This window comes from Herpailurus yagouaroundi, unplaced genomic scaffold, assembly GCF_014898765.1.
Source record: "Herpailurus yagouaroundi ecotype Mexico unplaced genomic scaffold, PumYag 67681, whole genome shotgun sequence".
Lineage (NCBI taxonomy): Eukaryota > Metazoa > Chordata > Mammalia > Carnivora > Felidae > Herpailurus > Herpailurus yagouaroundi.
Window position 1 is genome coordinate 2247864 of NW_024420481.1, and position 17720 is coordinate 2265583.

The 17720-nt window shown below is 40.4% G+C and overlaps 1 protein-coding gene and 1 long non-coding RNA gene across 10 annotated transcripts in view; one reads left to right on the top strand and one right to left on the bottom strand.

The window, feature by feature from the left end:
- The window catches only part of LOC121025533 (uncharacterized), a 7013-nt gene extending 2702 nt beyond the window's left edge, over positions 1 to 4311 (bottom strand). The window contains exon 1 of the long non-coding RNA XR_005788095.1: positions 4205 to 4311. This is a non-coding gene — a long non-coding RNA (uncharacterized LOC121025533). The remainder of the gene's footprint in view (positions 1 to 4204) is intronic.
- The window catches only part of MBNL3 (muscleblind like splicing regulator 3), a 112233-nt gene that overhangs the window by 86470 nt on the left and 8043 nt on the right, over positions 1 to 17720 (top strand). For 5 of the 9 annotated variants that reach the window (XM_040468066.1, XM_040468067.1, XM_040468068.1 and 2 more), the window contains 6 exons: positions 6357 to 6548; positions 7620 to 7856; positions 10965 to 11115; positions 12752 to 12787; positions 15712 to 15806; positions 16767 to 16840. In XM_040468066.1, the coding sequence (XP_040324000.1) occupies positions 6357 to 6548; positions 7620 to 7856; positions 10965 to 11115; positions 12752 to 12787; positions 15712 to 15806; positions 16767 to 16823 (768 nt within the window). In that variant the 3' untranslated portion in view covers positions 16824 to 16840. The remainder of the gene's footprint in view (positions 1 to 6356; positions 6549 to 7619; positions 7857 to 10964; positions 11116 to 12751; positions 12788 to 15711; positions 15807 to 16766; positions 16841 to 17720) is intronic. The other 4 variants (XM_040468069.1, XM_040468070.1, XR_005788088.1 and 1 more) reach the window with 4 other exon arrangements.

Below are 17720 nucleotides of genomic sequence, written 5' to 3' on the forward strand. Positions count from 1 at the left end.
AGGGATGAAGGAAGGAAGGAAGAGGGAAGGAGGGAGGGAGGAAGGAAGGAAGAAGGAAGGAAGAAGGAAGGAAGGGAGGGAGGGAGGGAGGGAGGAAGGAAGGAAGGAAGGAAGGAAGGAAGGAAGGAAAAAAAAGAAGTTGCATCTTTTGATCTACAGTATCATAAAGCCATTGTTTCAGAACTCTACATTGGATACCTTCTGATACTGACGATTCAGCCACTACAGTTTAAAAATGCACACATCCCTATATTTGTGTATGTGTGTATGCTTGCATGGCACACACGTGTGTATAAAGTATCCTGTGCTGCTGACACACAATGTGCATCTATGTGAAAAGACCGTTTGGGAGCAGCCTTCTGCCTCAAGTCTTCCTTAGCAGACAGGAAAACTGATGGATTGATGGATTTAGTCAATCCCTCTGCCACCACTTCTGATCCCTGAGTGTTTCTTTTGTGCTGTGATGTTTGAATTTGATTTTTCTAACTGATAATCCTAAAATTAATCAGTGGCTTAGGAATCTCTTTTCATTCAACCAAGTACATACTTATCGGGCATCTGCCCTCTAGGAATGTGTGATCTAACAATAGTAAGATGGTGAATTAATATTTTTGTGCTACTCTTAGTGTCTGATTTCTACCTGATCCTCCACATTTTTTTAGACCTTTCGCCTTTTCTGGTTTTCCTCTGTAGAGTTCTCTTTCTGTTAACTCTGTGTTGTTGTGTTGTGGTGGTGGTGGTGGTGGAGGTTTGTTGAACCCTTGATAATTATAATAACCCTTAGCATCTATTTATCCTGGACTTGCATTGAAATGTTTATAGTCTCCAGACTTCCTGCGGTTCTCGGCTTTTCTCAGCTCTGGTCATCCCTCCCCCACTCATGTTTTGTTTAATCCCCTTTGTTAAAATTGGGTAACCACTTGAGTCTTTCATACTTTCCCTTTCCTGGTGGAGTACTAGTCACTTGAGTGCCGCTATTATCACATATAGTTCACCAACGTACAATTTTTAGGTCAGTCCTTGTTCCCTTTTCAGGAACAGAGTCAAAACTGCCTTGCCCGTCTAAAGAAGTCATTTGCCCTCTTGCCATATTCTTACCTGTAAAATCATCTGGTGTGACACAGATTTGTCTTTGGGCACTCCGTCGTAACTGCTGGCCTATTTTGCAGCTTCTTTTCCACCAAATATGGGCAGATCCAAACCATATTGTGTCCTCCCTTACATGCTATGTTTTATACCTTTAACACTCACAACAATGTATTGATCCATCGCCTACCTTCTGTGATTAAGGTCAGAAAAGCCAGACGTAGATGAGGACAACTATTCACTTTTGACCATTGAATTTATGTATTTTTTTGGTGATTTTTTTTTTTTTTTTTTTTTTTTTTTTTTTTTGCCTAGCTCTCTCTTGGGCCACGGTGACTTATTCATTAACAAGTAGGATTAGTACATAAACACCACTATCAGCTTGCGTCTGTTTATAAAGTTAACTCTCAATTATTGAGGGACCAATTAACTAGTCTGGAGGTTATGCGGGCATCACTCAGAACATCACTCAGAGAGTGTGGAGATGACCAAGCAAAAACTCTGAAAGAAAGATTATTCAGTTGTGCTCCATGTGAACAGTAAAGTCTGGGGGAAACTAAACTTATACATTTCAAAGTGCTTTGGGATTAGCTAAGGACAGAAATTCACATGGTGATGGTGAGCAGGGCTTCCTTTTATACTATATAAATGCTTGTCAGTGAGCAATAAAATTAAGGTATTATGAGTGCTAGTAAAAGTTAAAGAGTGTTATTTTTCTGGTATTAAAATCTAGTCAACAAATTATTACCAAATGTTTGCCATCCTATAAAAGGAAATGTTTAGTCGCCCACCTCTAGACAGGAGCTCAGAGAGGGAAGGCCTCAATTATGTTGACTTCAGGCAAGGACTGGCATAATTGACTTAAAGTGTCTTGCATTCATCACACAATAATTGTAATGAACCTTGGATATTACTGAAGTAACTACAAATAGATCTAAGCTGTTGGGGAGACACAAAGATTGATTTCGCATAGCACTTCACATTTTTTTCTTTATACTAGTTTGAGGGATAACCCATTTTAAATGATAACTCAATGTTCCTAAAATGTACGTGTAAACTAGAGATATTTCAGGCATAGTTTTTCAGTGGATTGTATTACAATTCAGAGGTGCTTCAAGGGGCGCCTGGATGGCTCAGTTGGTTGAGCATCCAACTTCAGCTCAGGTCACGATCTCGTGGTTCATGGGTTCGAGCCCTGCATTGGGCCCTGTACTGACAGCTCAGAGCCTGGAGCCTGCTTGGGATTCTGTCTCTCTCTCTCTCTCTCTCTCTCAAAAATAAATAAACATTTTTTAAAAAGGTGCTTCAGAATCCCTTAAGACCCAAAATGTGGTGGCTCCTAAAATTTTACCTTTCACAAGATTCTATCTATCTCCCCATTCTTAACCACTGAGTACTTATTGTTTCATAAATAAATAGTGAAGAATCCTAATTTTAGTACCAATTAAGAAAATATTGTAGTGAATATTTTAGTATTGGTTTCTAAAGCCAAACCTTTTCAACTTGTGGAATCATGCCACAAGTATTAAATTTATATACATATAAAATTAGTGCTTTACTCCAGAAATGGATGGAGTGCTTTACTTTCTTGGAACCCTCTAGAATGAGGGTCAGCAATTGCTTCTGTAATTGACTAACTAGTAAGTATTTCAGGCTTTGTGGCACAAGAGGCAACGTCAAGGATACTATGTAGGTACTTCTCCAAAAAGAGAAAAAAACACATATGTACAACTTTTCATCAATACAGATCTCCTAATGAGCACAGTGGAATTTATTTAAGGATAGTGAAATATGCATTTCACATACTTTTCGTGTGTTATGAAATAGTCTCCATCTTTTACTTTTTTCAACCATTTAAAAATGTAGAAACCATCCTGGTTTGTCATCCTGACCATACAAACATAGGTGGGCCGGATTAGGCCCAGGGGCTGGCGTCTGCCTACCCTTACTTAGCCTGCAACACACGCTCTTTGACAGTGATTAGTCCATAACCCAGCCCCAGCGGGAATTCTGTGAGGGCTTTAAGTTGCTGAGCAAGTTCCATATTCAGAGTCCACGGCTTTCAGTGAAGTCCAGGATTAGGGGCCACTGTTCTAGAGGCGATCACTGACTTTTACGAGGTATTTCTAAGGCCCTGGTAGTTCCTAGGTACCATGTGACCACTCTTGGGAATTCCTACCCTACCAGCTAATGCTGTTGGAGACGCTGGGAGTAAATAACTGTCTAGGTGACCTTGTTATTCATGAATCAGTTGTCCCCACCATTCTTCACGGTTTGTTTTTATAAGACCCGGAGAAAGCTGAAATTCCACCCCTCTGGTTCTCAGAGGAAAAACCTTCTCATATTTTCAAATATTTAGTAAATAATTTAGGTTCGAGTGAGTATCTGAAACAGATTTAAGTGTCCAGACCATTTCAGGTTCAGCCGGCTAGGAATTTTTTTCTTTAAAAGGTTCTTTACCCCCAAGATGGGTTCTTGTTAGCTCAACTGTCAGGCAGGGCTGCAGACGAGGTATAGGCAGGATTAAAATTGCTTATTAAAACTGAATGTGTGAGCTTGCCGGCTGCTTAACAGGTGGCTGTTAGCCAAAGCTAAGCCCTTGAAATGCTCAAACTCAATGGAATAGTTACCCTGGGGCAGAGGTGGTGGCAAGAAAACCAAAATGTCCATTTGAAAATAAATAAGGAGCTCAGGAGTCCCTGCCTAGGCCCAAGGGTTGTGCTTAGAAGAACTTGCTTCTTCTCAATAAACAGTGTTAAAGAATGAAGTTTTTACTCAAGGAGAACGTAAAGATGGCACAGTATAGTTCGTGGCAAAACCTGAAAAAAATCCAAACATTTTCAGCAAGCCCTTTGCACTTTTTATATGGACTTCTAAGTAATTTACAACTTCTTTTCATACACTTGAAGCCTATAACAAACCTAAACAAGTTACAGTATATTCCAAAGAAAGCAGAAGTTAACCAGGAAAATTTCCCCGAAAAAGGAAGGAAAAAAATTACAGAAGTTCAGAGCTACTGCAAATAGGAAGCATCACTTACATGCATTAGGCTTAAATATTATTAATTGATCACTATTTATTAGTGATTAATGATTTTTAATCGGGAAAACCCACTCACCTACAGGTCTTTCTTTTAATGCAATAGTTTTCGAAGAGAATTGTAATAATGGTTCCTCTCACTTCTGTAAAAGGCAAAGGCAGAAAGCATCCAGGAGAAACAGCAGGGTGACTTCAGCGAGAAATTTACTATGAAAGTCAGAGAGGAAAGAGAAGTAAAACAAAGTACTGTTGTGTGGTTCAAATGCAGAGTTTTTACAATGAGAGATTCTTGCTGGTTTTGAGACAACCATGAATCATCAAATTGATAAACTGTGCCTTATCGTGGAAGCATGCCTGGGTGGCAGTTTCCAAGAGATTTCCATCTCATTATATAACAATATCACATCAGCTAATTCCTGGAGCTTCACGTCTCATTCAGTGAGAAGTATGGCGTGTCCTTACAGCCTTACATCACAATGCCTAGTTGGGCTGGGTCAGCCCTAGACCTGGTCCTCAGACCTTAAAGCCCCTCCCTGACTGCACCATCACCTTTCCCGGTGCCTGGTGTTGCCCCTTCCTCTGAAAGCTCTTGGCTGCCATGCATTCTCTACTCACCCTAGTGAGTCTTGTCAGTTTTGAGGGGCCAAGTTCTTTCTGTCCTTCCTAATGTGCCAATTAGCTACTTTGAGAAAATCATCTACAGTAGAGTGCTCTTTGGGAAGCCCCTTCCTTCCATGTTGGCATGTGGTTTGTTTTTTTTTTTTTAAGAAGTTTATTTATTTTGAGAGAGACAGAGATAGCACAAGTGGGAGAGGAGCAGAGACAGGGAGAGAGAGAGAGAGAGAGGGAGGGAGGGAGGGAGAGAGAGAGAGAGAGAGAGAGAGAGAGAGAGAATCTCAAGCAGGCTCTGCCCTGTCAGTACAGAGACCGAGGCAGGGCTTGAACCCACAAAACTGTGGGAACATGACCTGAGCCGAAGTTGGATGCTTAACCGACTGAGCCACCCACGCGCCCCTGGCATGTGGTTTTTAATGGGCTTTGGGGAGACGGCTATGCAGGTGAAAATTTCAAGTCAGACTAGGGGGTGGGTTGGTGAATATATATATTGGCCCTCACTTCATACTCCATAGCCTCCCATTCTACCTATACTTAGGGCTGTTCCTATTCATGTGATGTAGCACAAGAAAGCAAGAAAGAACAGATGCTATTAATAATGCACCAAGAGAAACCACCAGGTGCACACCAAGGCACTGTCTACCTTATAGAGTCCCTGCTAGAAATGTACTGCATTTAACCATGGTTTGTTGTTAATCCATTAAATGCTTCCATTTCTTTTTAAACCTTATCACTGATTCTATCAGTCATTTACTAAGAATGGGGTATTACAGTGGAGAAAAGAGAACTATCAAAGAAATTAGAGCCACATTGAAAAGAAAAGATTCCCACATGTGGAACAAGCTGGAAAATAGCACACAGAGGGATAAACTACATGGTTACAGATAATAAAGGCAATACATGTATCAAGCTCTTGAGATTAGGACTTTCATAAGAGAGAAAAACCTGTGAGAGCCCTTTGCATTTCTAATGTTTTTCTTGACAAGTTGTGCTCTAGTTTATATACCTTCAAATCCTATTATGTTATGTCTCCCTAACAGGGATCCTTGGAACATTTTTTAGGGCCTCCTTTTGAGTTAGGGATATCATCCGGCCCCCTAGGTAAAGACGAGGCTGGGCAAGTCCGATTCATTTGTGAAATAGAACCTCTAATTTTTTTAAAAAAAAAAACGGCCATCCCAATCTCATTTTAGGTGGACAGCAAGAAGTTGTTAGAGCTTTCACCTTTCTTTAATCTGCCCCTTTCTTCCTCACTTCCCTTCTGTTTTCTGTAATTGATAGTGGGCCAAAAAGAGGAGTGAGGTGGTGGTGGGGCTGGTGGAACTTTGGTAGGACCGGCAGCCTTAGGGCCAGGCAGTGCTGATGGAAAGAGGAAAGAGGAGAGTGGAACAGAGGGGCTTTCGGGAGAACCGGAAGTCTGCCTGTAAGGGCCATGCCTGTGTAAGGAGACAAGGCAGATTGCCTGTATAGGTGATATCACTTGTGGCAGAAGTCAAAAGCAACAATGGTAACTTGGGATATGGCTTAGGCTCTTTGAAAGAATGCCTCTTGTGTAATAATAGAAAAGAATCTATTTACCTCTAATGGCTTTTTTTTTTTCTCTTTTCAACGTGCAGACTTCTTTTCCTGTGAATCCTCCACTTGCAGCTAATCCTGCCATGGCTTTCAATCCTTACTTACCTCATCCTGGGATGGGCCTGCTTCCTGCTGAACTTGTACCGAATGCACCTGTTCTGATTTCTGGAAACCCGCCTCTCGCATTGCCAGGAGCTGCTGGTCCCAAACCGATGCGTTCAGATAAACTGGAGGTATTGGTGTAGAAATATATAAATACCTGTAGGATAGTATCAACCCCACGCAGAAAGCGACATTCTCAGGGCCCAGCGTTTTGAATGCTTTCAATAAATACACCTGAGTTTTTAGCTTATGAAGTATAACCTCAGAAAAATGTTAAATGTCTTACTACTGCCATTGTAGCCTGTTATGCAACGCATTGATTCAGTTGTACACAGGTCAGACAGTGTCCTAGTGTGCCCAGACACGGACACTGCATCCCCTTTGCTATGGCACAAGAGGGCTGGTGGGAATGTTCCTTTAACCCAGGCTCCAGCTTTACAGACTGGGATCGCCATATTGTTAATGAGTCTCTACTTGGTAGAATAATCCAACTGGAAAAAAAAAAAGTAGATTAAGTCTCTATGAATGCAGAATATTAAGGGAGTATCATAGTATGCAAACCTTTTTCTCCATCTTAAGAATGATGGACTAGATAATGAATATCCCCGCTGCTTATGAAAAGGCAATCTAAAAGAAACTTCAAACAGCTTTTTTGATTTATGGAAGTCCTTCAGTCTTCCCTTGTCATTCTTCCTACACTGAAATAAATAACTAGTCCATTTCATACAAAGGCAACTCCACTGGCTGACTTAAATGCCTGGCATTTGTCTCATAATGGAATCTGACTGTACACGCAACTCAGTTGTGATCCACAATTTTGCTGGGAAAAACTGCATTGCTGTGTGACAAAGACTCATCTTGGACTTTAGCAAAATAACCCCCTCTTGAAAATTTGGCTAATTACACTTCAGGCTGTGAATTAAGCGGAAGATTAAAAAGTGGTTTTCAACAATACTTTTAAAGCAGACAACTTTCCTTTGGGCATAGTGGAATATTTTTTTTTTCTAGGAATAGAAACATCTATGTGGACGTCTCACCGGGAATATGGCTTCACATTTTCCTTCAGCTTTTGTAGAATTTTCCTAGATAGATGACAAAATCACGTCTACTCTTGCTCTTACATTCACTGGCAAAATAAATAAAAGCTAATCAGCTTCCAGGCATCCATGTGATATGTGTTGTCACTGTCACTGTAATTTAAGGTTTGCCGAGAATTCCAGCGTGGAAACTGTACCCGTGGTGAGAACGATTGCCGCTACGCTCACCCTACAGATGTTTCCATGATCGAGGCAAGCGATAATACTGTGACCATCTGCATGGATTACATCAAAGGGCGATGCTCCCGGGAGAAATGCAAGTACTTTCATCCTCCTGCTCACTTGCAAGCCAAACTCAGGGCAGCTCATCACCAGATGAACCATTCAGCTGCCGCCGCGATGGTAAGAACGGACCAGGGGTTGTAGGCTGTTTGGGGGGAAATGTTAGTACATTCCTCACCTTGTCTAATATCCTTATAACCATAGTCTTGAATAGTCATGAGTGGATCGTAGTATGAAGAGCCAAGGTTATAAGCTGGAAAAGAGAACACCTATTTATTCTGCTTCACTTGCTCAAATTTTCTAAAGATAATTGTTTCAAAGCCTCACTAATGATTTTAATCTACTGTGCTTTTTCTCCCATGTTTTGGAAAAGAGTAAATTCTATAACTTAAACACTAAATTATTTTTGAGTAGTTTTGATAGCCTAGCTAATCTTAAGATCCCAAAAAGGCAGAAAGTTGTCTCTCTACCCTGTAAGCCACCTTCATGGACATTTTGTCAGTAAGGTAGCAGGTGGGAAAAATATATGCATAACTCTACAGTGTGATAGGTTGAGAAATAGAAATTATGATTAGTTAAGTTTGTCATAGCTGTCAATTACTTTGAAAATCTGCTTGTAGGGGCGCCTGGGTGGCTCAGTCAGTTAAGCGGCCGACCTCGGCTCAGGTCATGATCTCGCGGTCCATGAGTTCGAGCCCCGCATCCGGCTCTGGGCTGACAGCTCAGAGCCTGGAGCCTGTTTCGGATTCTGTGTCTCCCTCTCTCTGACCCTCCCCTGTTCATGCTCTGTCTCTGTCTCAAAAATAAGTAAACGTTAAAAACATTTTAAAAAAAAGAAAATCAGCTTGTAATTTTTTTCCTTTTTTTTAACGTGGGCCTTTCCTCATGTAATAGGGTATAATAATCTCAATAAGGGACAAAACCCTGAGGAAACCTCATGTTTCCTGGCCGTGGAGAAAAAAACCACCTACAGGATCCTGAAGCCCATGACAGGACCTTACCTTTTCATGAAAGAGATAGATTTACAGTAAAACCTTGGTTTGTGAGCATAATTTGTTCTGGGAACATGCTGATAATCCAAAGCACTCGTGTATCAAAGTGAATTTCAAGAACCATTGGCTCAGTTTGGATCATGTGACATTGGGCATCACGTACTAATCGTATTGCAAGACGTCGCTCGTTTATCAAGTTAAAATGTATTAGAAATGTTTGCTCGTCTTGCGGAACACTCACAGAACAAGTCACTCGCAATGCAAGGTTTTACTGTATTTTCAAACATCCCTATTTGTTAAGGTTTTCCTTATTGAGTTGAAGTTGATCTTGGTGTAACTGGAACTTAAACTTATTTTATTACACAAAATAAATCAGTCCCTATTCCGTATGAGTGGGACTCTCGTGTCTTTTTTTCTAAGGCAAATACTCCAGATTTCTCCAGACTTTTCTTGTAGATTCTGGACTTGCTTCACCTCCTCTGTTCTCTCAGAACTGAACCCATCACTTCATGAAAGTAGAAGAAACTTATTTTCTCCTTCGATCTGTAAAACAGTCTGTTAATGAATTTTAAAAAGACTTCACCAAATGGTTTTGGTCTTAAGTTCTTTTGAAGGAGAGGATTTTAAGCTGTGAAAATAGCAAGGTATCCAGAGTGTTCACTGCAGATTTTAAACCTCCAGTTTTTTTTGATTACTTGTGTCAGTGGCATGGAGTTCAGAAGCAGTGTGGGTCTATGATACACAAGAGAAATACAGTTTCCCCTAAAAATAAAGGTTCTCATATGCATGGGATGTACCATTGTGTACCTGTTCTGTGCTCAGTCACGGGGCCTTCATATGTATGTGTCCATTTCTCATGATTTGAGTGTGTTTGGTAGGATGCATGTAAGCCAGTTCCAAATCTGTTGAGAATTAAATATTATCTAGTAGGCCTTCATTTGGTACTTGTGAATATCAATATAACATTCCTCTCTGAGTAGCTGCTCAGAGCAGAGTCTTAGTAGTGTGGTCAGATTGGCCCACAGGAATTGGTTTGAGGTAAGATCAAATAAAGGAGGCTTCCTGAAGAACTTCAGGCTTTCTATATTTTGAAGGATTCAGAGTTGAAATGTTTCGTAAAAGAAAGTTTTTTTTACCCTCTTCGTATTCATGGGCGTAGCTCAGGTTGACTTCACTGAAGCAGCATGTATGCATTTTTTAAAAGCAAAAGACACGAAGAGTAAATATTTAGTTTCAAAAAAAAAAAAATAGAGATACCTTTAGACTTCTTTATCCACAGGAGAAAGAAGGTCATGGCATGCCCCTTTTTGGCATATGGAATGCTCATTACTCAACACAAGTGTTCCTGTCTCCTTAAGAATTTGGAGCATACCTAATTCTTGTTGCTGGGACATGTCTTTTAAGTCACATGCAATTTGCTGAGAAAAAAAAAATGTAGAAAGTCATGTCCAACTTCTCCAACGAATCTGATCCAGGAGCAAATTTGACCGAGTATCATGGGCACCGTGAGGTTTTGAAAGAAGTGTAGACATGAAAGGAGAGTTTTAAATTCTAATACATTTTAGAATTAAACCTTACAAGGACTTAACGAAGCTGGTGGTACATCCCGAAATGCACAGTGAGCATCTATAAATGAAAATTGCACATATTTTACTATGTTATCTGGGTGAGGTGCGTCATGAAGAAGAAAATTATTTACTTTTCCCTTACATACTAGTTGGAAGAAGCACAGTTCTAGAATTTGCACTGGAAGTCCTTATATAGATTGGATTTTGTTTTATGGAGCTACAAGATCAAATTCTGACCTCCTGACATCTGTTTGACCACCTGTATACCATTTATCTCCTAGATCCACGTTGGAATTTTAACTGGCAAAAATCTCTTCCCTGCTATATCTGTTGCTTCTGCCCATCTCATTGTAATAGATTAATGGATGGACATCCCGGAGATGTTAATTTTAAATGAGTATTTGCTGTTCACAGCTTTGGGTCACATCGTGCTCAAATGATGAGGTCCTTTGTTATTTGCTTAAATGAGTGAAGTTGAAAACCAGTATGTTTTTTCCTTGTCTGTTTATTTTCTGTGTTAGGCTAAGTACTTATCTAGTCAGTTGCTCAACAGATACCCTTGCAAAGGGTTCCCGGGCCATACCTTTATCTAACTGCTGCTTTGCTCGCCTTGAGGACATCTTGTTACTTTCTTTGATGCTATTTATTATTCCATCTCTCCCTCGCAGGCCCTTCAGCCTGGTGCACTTCAACTGATACCAAAGAGATCGGCGCTTGAAAAGACCAATGGTGCGACTCCGTTCTTTAACCCCAGTGTTTTCCACTGCCAGCAGGCTCTGGCTGGCCTGCAGCTCCAGCCACCAGCATATATCCCTGCAGGTGAGAACGGGGACTCCGGGCTGCGCAGGTTTCGCGATGGTGTGAATGTATAGAGTGCGCACCAGCTGCCAGAGTTTTGATTCGAGGACCGTCGACAGGTGTTTTGTCCGGAAATCAGACAAGGCAGTTATGCTTGATCTGCTAGTCTGGAGAACCCCAGTTTTGCTATGATTCCTGCAAATGAATGGGTTGAAATCAAACTAGGCAAAATGGTCAACATTTTTCTTTTTTGGCATGTCTTAGTGTTTGCTTCTTAAGATTGATTCACTTGGTTCAGTCTCAGACTAATTCCTTGACTCTTAGGTATCCCTTTGAAAGACAGTGGTCACCCCTCAAAAAAAATGTTTCACAGTTTCAGCGTTGCAATAATATATAGTCTATATATCTTTGATATGCCAAAGATAGTTATAATAAAACTACCCTGGAACTTACAGTGTCGTTATAAGACAGTATACAGTCATATATATATATATATATATGTAAATATATATATATGTAAATATGTGTGTGTATATATATATATACACACTGTCCTATAACTGTACCATATACTATCTTATAATGACACTGTAGGTATAGTTGTATATACATATATATATATGTACATACATATATATATGTATAAAACACATAGTTTTAGCCTTTAACTCTTATAGCAGTTAATATAAAAAAATATAGCAGCTTATCATATTTTCCTGACACAATGCAGGATATTTGGTTACCTTCTACATTCAACTGTATCTAATAGCATAACAGTTTTATACCAAATTGAATAGAAAATTTTGTTCAAATAAATATCATATGTGAGGAGAAATACCTTTCTTCCTATGGTTCAGTACTTTAAGAGTGAGCATATAATCTCTTAGGGATAAATGGAAAATCCTAATCACTGAGAGTAGAGTAGTTTTTTGGGTTTTGCCAGAATCATAAATGCCCCAGTTTGGCAACTATTATGAAGTGATACTGACATGCTTTAAAGTTAGTTTAGAAAACTTTATTAATTATGTAAACATACTAAGCACATGGTATTATACACCTGCCCTTGAAACAACCTGTTGGTTAACTGATAAATTAATCAGCTAATTTGTTTGGAAAGAAGACCTAAAAAAAGTCTTTATTTACTAACCACAGTAGTTCTTTATGATATCACTTTAAAAACACAGTTTTTAGACTTTTTTGCTGGATTTGGCTAATTTAAAGTCTGGTTTCCTGAGCACAATGTCAGAAGACTCCCTTTCCCCTTAATCAAAAACAAAACTAAAACCTGTCGGGCTGAGCGCCCCCTGTTGATGAAAAGCCTGTTTGCTGTATGTTCATAGTCCAGTCCAGGGTTGTGAGAAAGAGGCTGTGGTAAGATGTGCCCAAACTAAATATGTAATTGAAGTGAGGTAATTCCTTTAAAGAAAACTTAATGTTCGCTCTTATACCTAAGAATCCAAGAATTACTTTGATTACCTGGGTTGGTGATCTTAAAACTGAGCTATAATTATAAGCATGGGAAATTACTGGATTTGCATGTGCTCATTAATTAATATTGCAAAGAATATCTTTCGGGTTAAAAATTATTTCTCTCAGTAAAGATGTAATAATGAAATCTCTCTCCTTTACTTTTCACGCTTTTCTGCATGGTGTACAGGGCCCATACTGTGCATGGCACCCGCTTCAAGTGTTGGTAGGTTTTGTACAAACATTCTCAACTTTTTCTAATCTGAAAAAAAAACGTGCTTTTCTGTCATGACTGTGAAAGAGATGAGTGACTGAGTGATGTGGCTCCTGGGCCACTGGCTTGGGGGGAAGGGCAGGTGGAGTTGGGGCACAAAGAAGAGAGAAAACAGACAAGGTAAAGCAGGTTGAAAATGTTGTTGGAGTCTACCTTTGCCATCAGGAAAGCTGAGCATACTTATGACAAACGTTTCAAGAAGCTACTTCTGTCTCCGTTTCCGCCACTGTGGCTACCAGACCTTCCCCTCTCCTACTGTTCTGATGCACCTCTGTTGTGACTGTAACAGTTTATATGTACCCATTATATCTCAGAAAAGCAGTTGCGTTGCTGAGCATAGGCAGGCTAGGGCACCTCATCCTGACTAAGAAGAAAATAAGACAGTTCTGCACTTTTGTATTTTAAAGCTGATGTCCTAGCTGCATTTTGACATTTTCTGAGGATTTAAGACGTAATAGGGTGCTGTTTCATATCTTTGTGGAATCTCAACACTGCTACGCTCTGGGGTCCTAGTTGGTCGCCACTGTGGCCAAATACTAATCCTGCCATGTGTCTGTTTGCGTCCTACAAATTGCAGCTGAAATATTTTGAAACATTTCCTTATCTAGCCAGAGTGGACACTTTTGTTCTTAGCTTTACATCTGTGACTAAGACATTTTAAAAGATTTCAAATGTATAATTTGTAAAGTATCACAAAATAATCCTTCCCTCCCCCCCCCAAAAAAAAGTTATTCATGAGATCTAAATCATTCAATACTCAAATGTTGAGAAAGGATGAGTTAAGCAGAGTGAGAGCATTCTGTAGTGTTCTAGAATGAAGTGCCATGTGCATGGAAACCAGGCCCAACAGAACCCTTTCAAAATGATTCTTTGGGATTATGTAATTTTTAACAGTCAGTCACATGCAGATCCTTTAATTAGTCACCAACACAATATGGTGTCCCTCTTAAGACCATTTTTAGGGACACCTGGGTGTCGGTTAAGTGTCTGACTCAGTCGGTTAAGTGTCTGACTCTTGATTTTGGCTCAGGTCATGATCTCATGGTTCACGAGATGGAGCCCCGCATTGGGCTCTGCACTGACAGCGCAGGGCCTGCATGGGATTCTCTCTCCCCCTCTTTCTCTGCCCTTCCCCTGCTCGTGCATCCGCAGGTGCACACACACTCTCACACACGCACATGATAAAAATCAATAAAAGCCCATGTTTACATCGCCCCTACTGCAGAAGATAAGAAAGTGACTTGTTTCTGGTACAGGAGTTCCCAGCTCCTATAGTCCATGGGAACCAGGCACGGACCAGCAGAAAATAGCTCTGTGTGCTACAGGGAGGAATTATCCCACCCTACCCCCCTCCCCCACCATCTCATATCAATCCAGTGCTTTTCATCCTATTTGAGAGCTTGCCACGGCTTAACCTTCATCCTGTTGGTTGCCCAGAGTAGGTGCAGAACCCAAAAGGGACTAGTGTTACTGAGGGATTGGCTGTCCCCTGAAGGAAATGGAAACATTTCCACTGATACTGATGGGAGCATCGTACACATGTGGTTAGAACAGACATCTGCAAGTTGGGAAAACGTGTCTGTGTCTTCACATTTTGTGACTCCGTACCCCTGTCTTTGCACCTAAGAGCTCTGTGTAGGAATGCAAACTGCGTGTTTCAGTGGCACTGCATCCTGTATCGTTGCTGTGCTCCTAAAGGGAAAACAAGAGTGTTTGTAGAATCGGCATGTGATACAGTAAGGGGTGTCTATAGGTAACAGGTAACCGGAGATGCACATAAGGGCCAAGTACAGGATTTCTGTTGATCACCATTTGGGGTACATCTGTGGTTTCTGTGACATGGTGTATATTGATCTTCCTCTCTCCGTGCCATTCACTTGCTCTGTAGACTTTCAGAAAATCTGAATTCAATGGATGTAGACATAAATTACTCTATATGCACGCTCACCATTCACACGTTAATTCCTTCGTTTGCTTTCCAAAATGAGCTAGGAATGAGAAAAGCACCTAAAAAGCTTTCAAAATGGGCTAGAGACTAGAAAAGGCAAAAAGAAACTGAGGGAGATGTTACAGCTGCTAGCCATACAGTCATGGCTGTAATAAGTGGGATGAAGACCAGATTTTGCCATATATTTACCATGAAGCACCCTGTGTGTTTGTTTGATAAATAGCCTAGATTTCCAAGGGCTTTGCCAAAGCTGTACTTAAAAATCTGTGTGCATAGTCCACTGTATTCTTCATATCTGCTCCCCTACCATACACAGGCCCACCAATCGAACTGCCTTGTTGTTGTTGTTGTTGTTGTTGTTGTTGCATGTAGATCAGGTAAGTACATCTATAGTTGTGTCTTTGCACCTGCAAATGTAGTGACGATACTCAGGTCTATAAGTTAGTGAACCCAAACACCAATCCACACTTCCCTACTCACACTCAAATGTGCAAACCAGCCACTTGTCTGCTTCACTAGGTATTCCTATAGATAGCCTTGGTAAAATCAGATTCTGTCACATGCACTCCTTGTAACCCTTTCTGAAAATGTGGCCTTTTAAGTCAACTAGAATGTGATTCTGCTAAAGAAAAAACAAAAACAAAAAACGAAAAAACAAAAAAAAAACTAACTGGTTGAGAATGATTCCATTTTCCTTAATGGTAACTATAATTGGCTTTCCCCTTTTCTCTTTTTAAATTTTTCCCCCTTCCACGCTGTGTTGCTTTGCACTGACTGTGATTGCATGTTGCACCCTGGTGTATCCATCGTGATGATGTCACATGGCTTGTTGCTGTGATACCTACCACGCCCCATTCCATCGTGTATGTCATGGCTGCATAAATCCTCCACCCTTCCGTGTGTTGCTTCCATGGTTTCCTACTGAAAGTGCCCATGATGCACGGTGCAACACCTACCACTGTGTCTGCAGCAACACCACCTGCCGCCAGCGTTCCGTTCGCTGCAACAGCCGCAGGCAATCAGGTTTGGCCATTTATTTTACCTGTTCAGATAACTACAGCGTGTTGGTAAGGCGCAGTATATGCTTTTTGGATTGGCGAGAGATGATCCAGATTCCTATGTGTCTGTTGAGCCGTTGTGACATTTAGAATTTTTCTCGTTGCGTATATTCTAGCAGGACGAATCTGCCACACATCCTCAGATGAATCCAGTTTTCTCATGTTCGGTCAGGTACCAGAGGTTGCCCTTCATATGCCGTATCCACGATTGTTGCTGTCACACCAATCCTCAAATCCATATACTGAGGGTTCCTTAAATGCTTCCTCATGGGTCAAGAGAAGAATGTATTTTCTTTTACTGCCATCTTTCTGGTCATTGCGCTTCAACTTTCATTTAGTACAGTCATCACCTTTACCTTCAGATCTGCTGGAGAGAAAGCGAGGTAACACATTTCTCTCCAGGGCACAGAGATCCTTATCATTACCCAGTGATGACATCAGAGATGTCATACTGACGCTCAGTGACACACAGTGATGACATCAGAGATCTCACACTGACATTAGATGTGCTTGTGTTGTGGTTTTCATTCGCTTTAGGTACTTACAGGCAGAGTCACAAGACAAATTCTAAACTGTGGGAGAGTCTTGAGACTGTAATGAGATAACGTAGAATAACTGTCGTGTAATGTTATGGCTGTTTTGCCTTATGAAGGTGGTAACCATGCTTCAAGACTGCACATTCCACAGCTGCTTCCATTTACAAGTACGATAACCACACGGCACATAGAGCATTAACCCATTGGGGAAACAAACCACATTCAGACCTGTGCTCTGGAAAATTAACTATTAGCGGATATGGTGAATATGTCTAAATTTTTCTGTGAAATTGATTCTGCTTATTAATTACCATGCCCCAACAGTGAACAAAATAAATGGAATTCTCTCGAGAAACTATTTTAATCTAAAATCTTTTTTACTACTATAGATACCCCCATTATCAATAGATGAACTGAATAGCAGCATGTTTGTTTCACAGATGTAGAAGTTACCAGTAGAACAGTAAGTTGCTTTAAGTACTAATATGAATAATATGTATAGGTTGTATCTTTTATTTACACAATTGCATTTCTAAGGGCTTTGGTAAATATTTTCATTGATAGATATTGCTTATAACTTAGAGCTTTATTTAAGCATTCTCAACTGTCCAAATTGAAATGTGGAGAGCAAATAATGCAGGTTTTTTTCCATGAAAAATGACAGCCGGTACTGTATTTTCCCAATGTTTTCCTGTTATTAAAGGAGTATGATTTGTCAGCCCAAGGCACAGATCACTTTTGAATTTTAATCCTTTAATACTTTCCTAGCTTCATTTTTTTTGTTAGTGCTGAAGTAAAGCAAAGCAATTTTGTCACAGTTTGACTAAGATGAATATCTTAAAGCCAGTAAGCAGTATGCTTCTCCCATGATGTTGTAGAAGATAGTGCTTTTAAAGTCTGCCATTATGTGTTGCTTTCCATGTAAGTCTATCAGAATTGCTTCAGCTGTTTTGAATTTGAGTGACACAATTTAGTAATGTAATCATTATTTTCATTCAAATCATGGCTTTAAAGAAATGTGTTGTTGTTGGATTCCCCTTGCCCCACTCCCCCCCCCCCCACACACACCTTTGATCTCCTCTTTGCCTGGTCCAGAGCAGCCCTAGCACATACTTAATTTGAGCAGTCATTGACTTGGAAAATGTGACTTTTCAAGCCACTTAAGACTCCTAGGTATCTTAATTAATTAATAATAGGGACTTATTCAACAAGTGTACCACTTCTGAATGGCATATGTTAGTCATTGAAAATTTGAGGTTCTCAGAACTGGCTCCAAACACTCACTCCGTCCTGGGCAGAGCCTACAGCTGACTGCACATTAGATAAACAAGTCCCTTCAACCC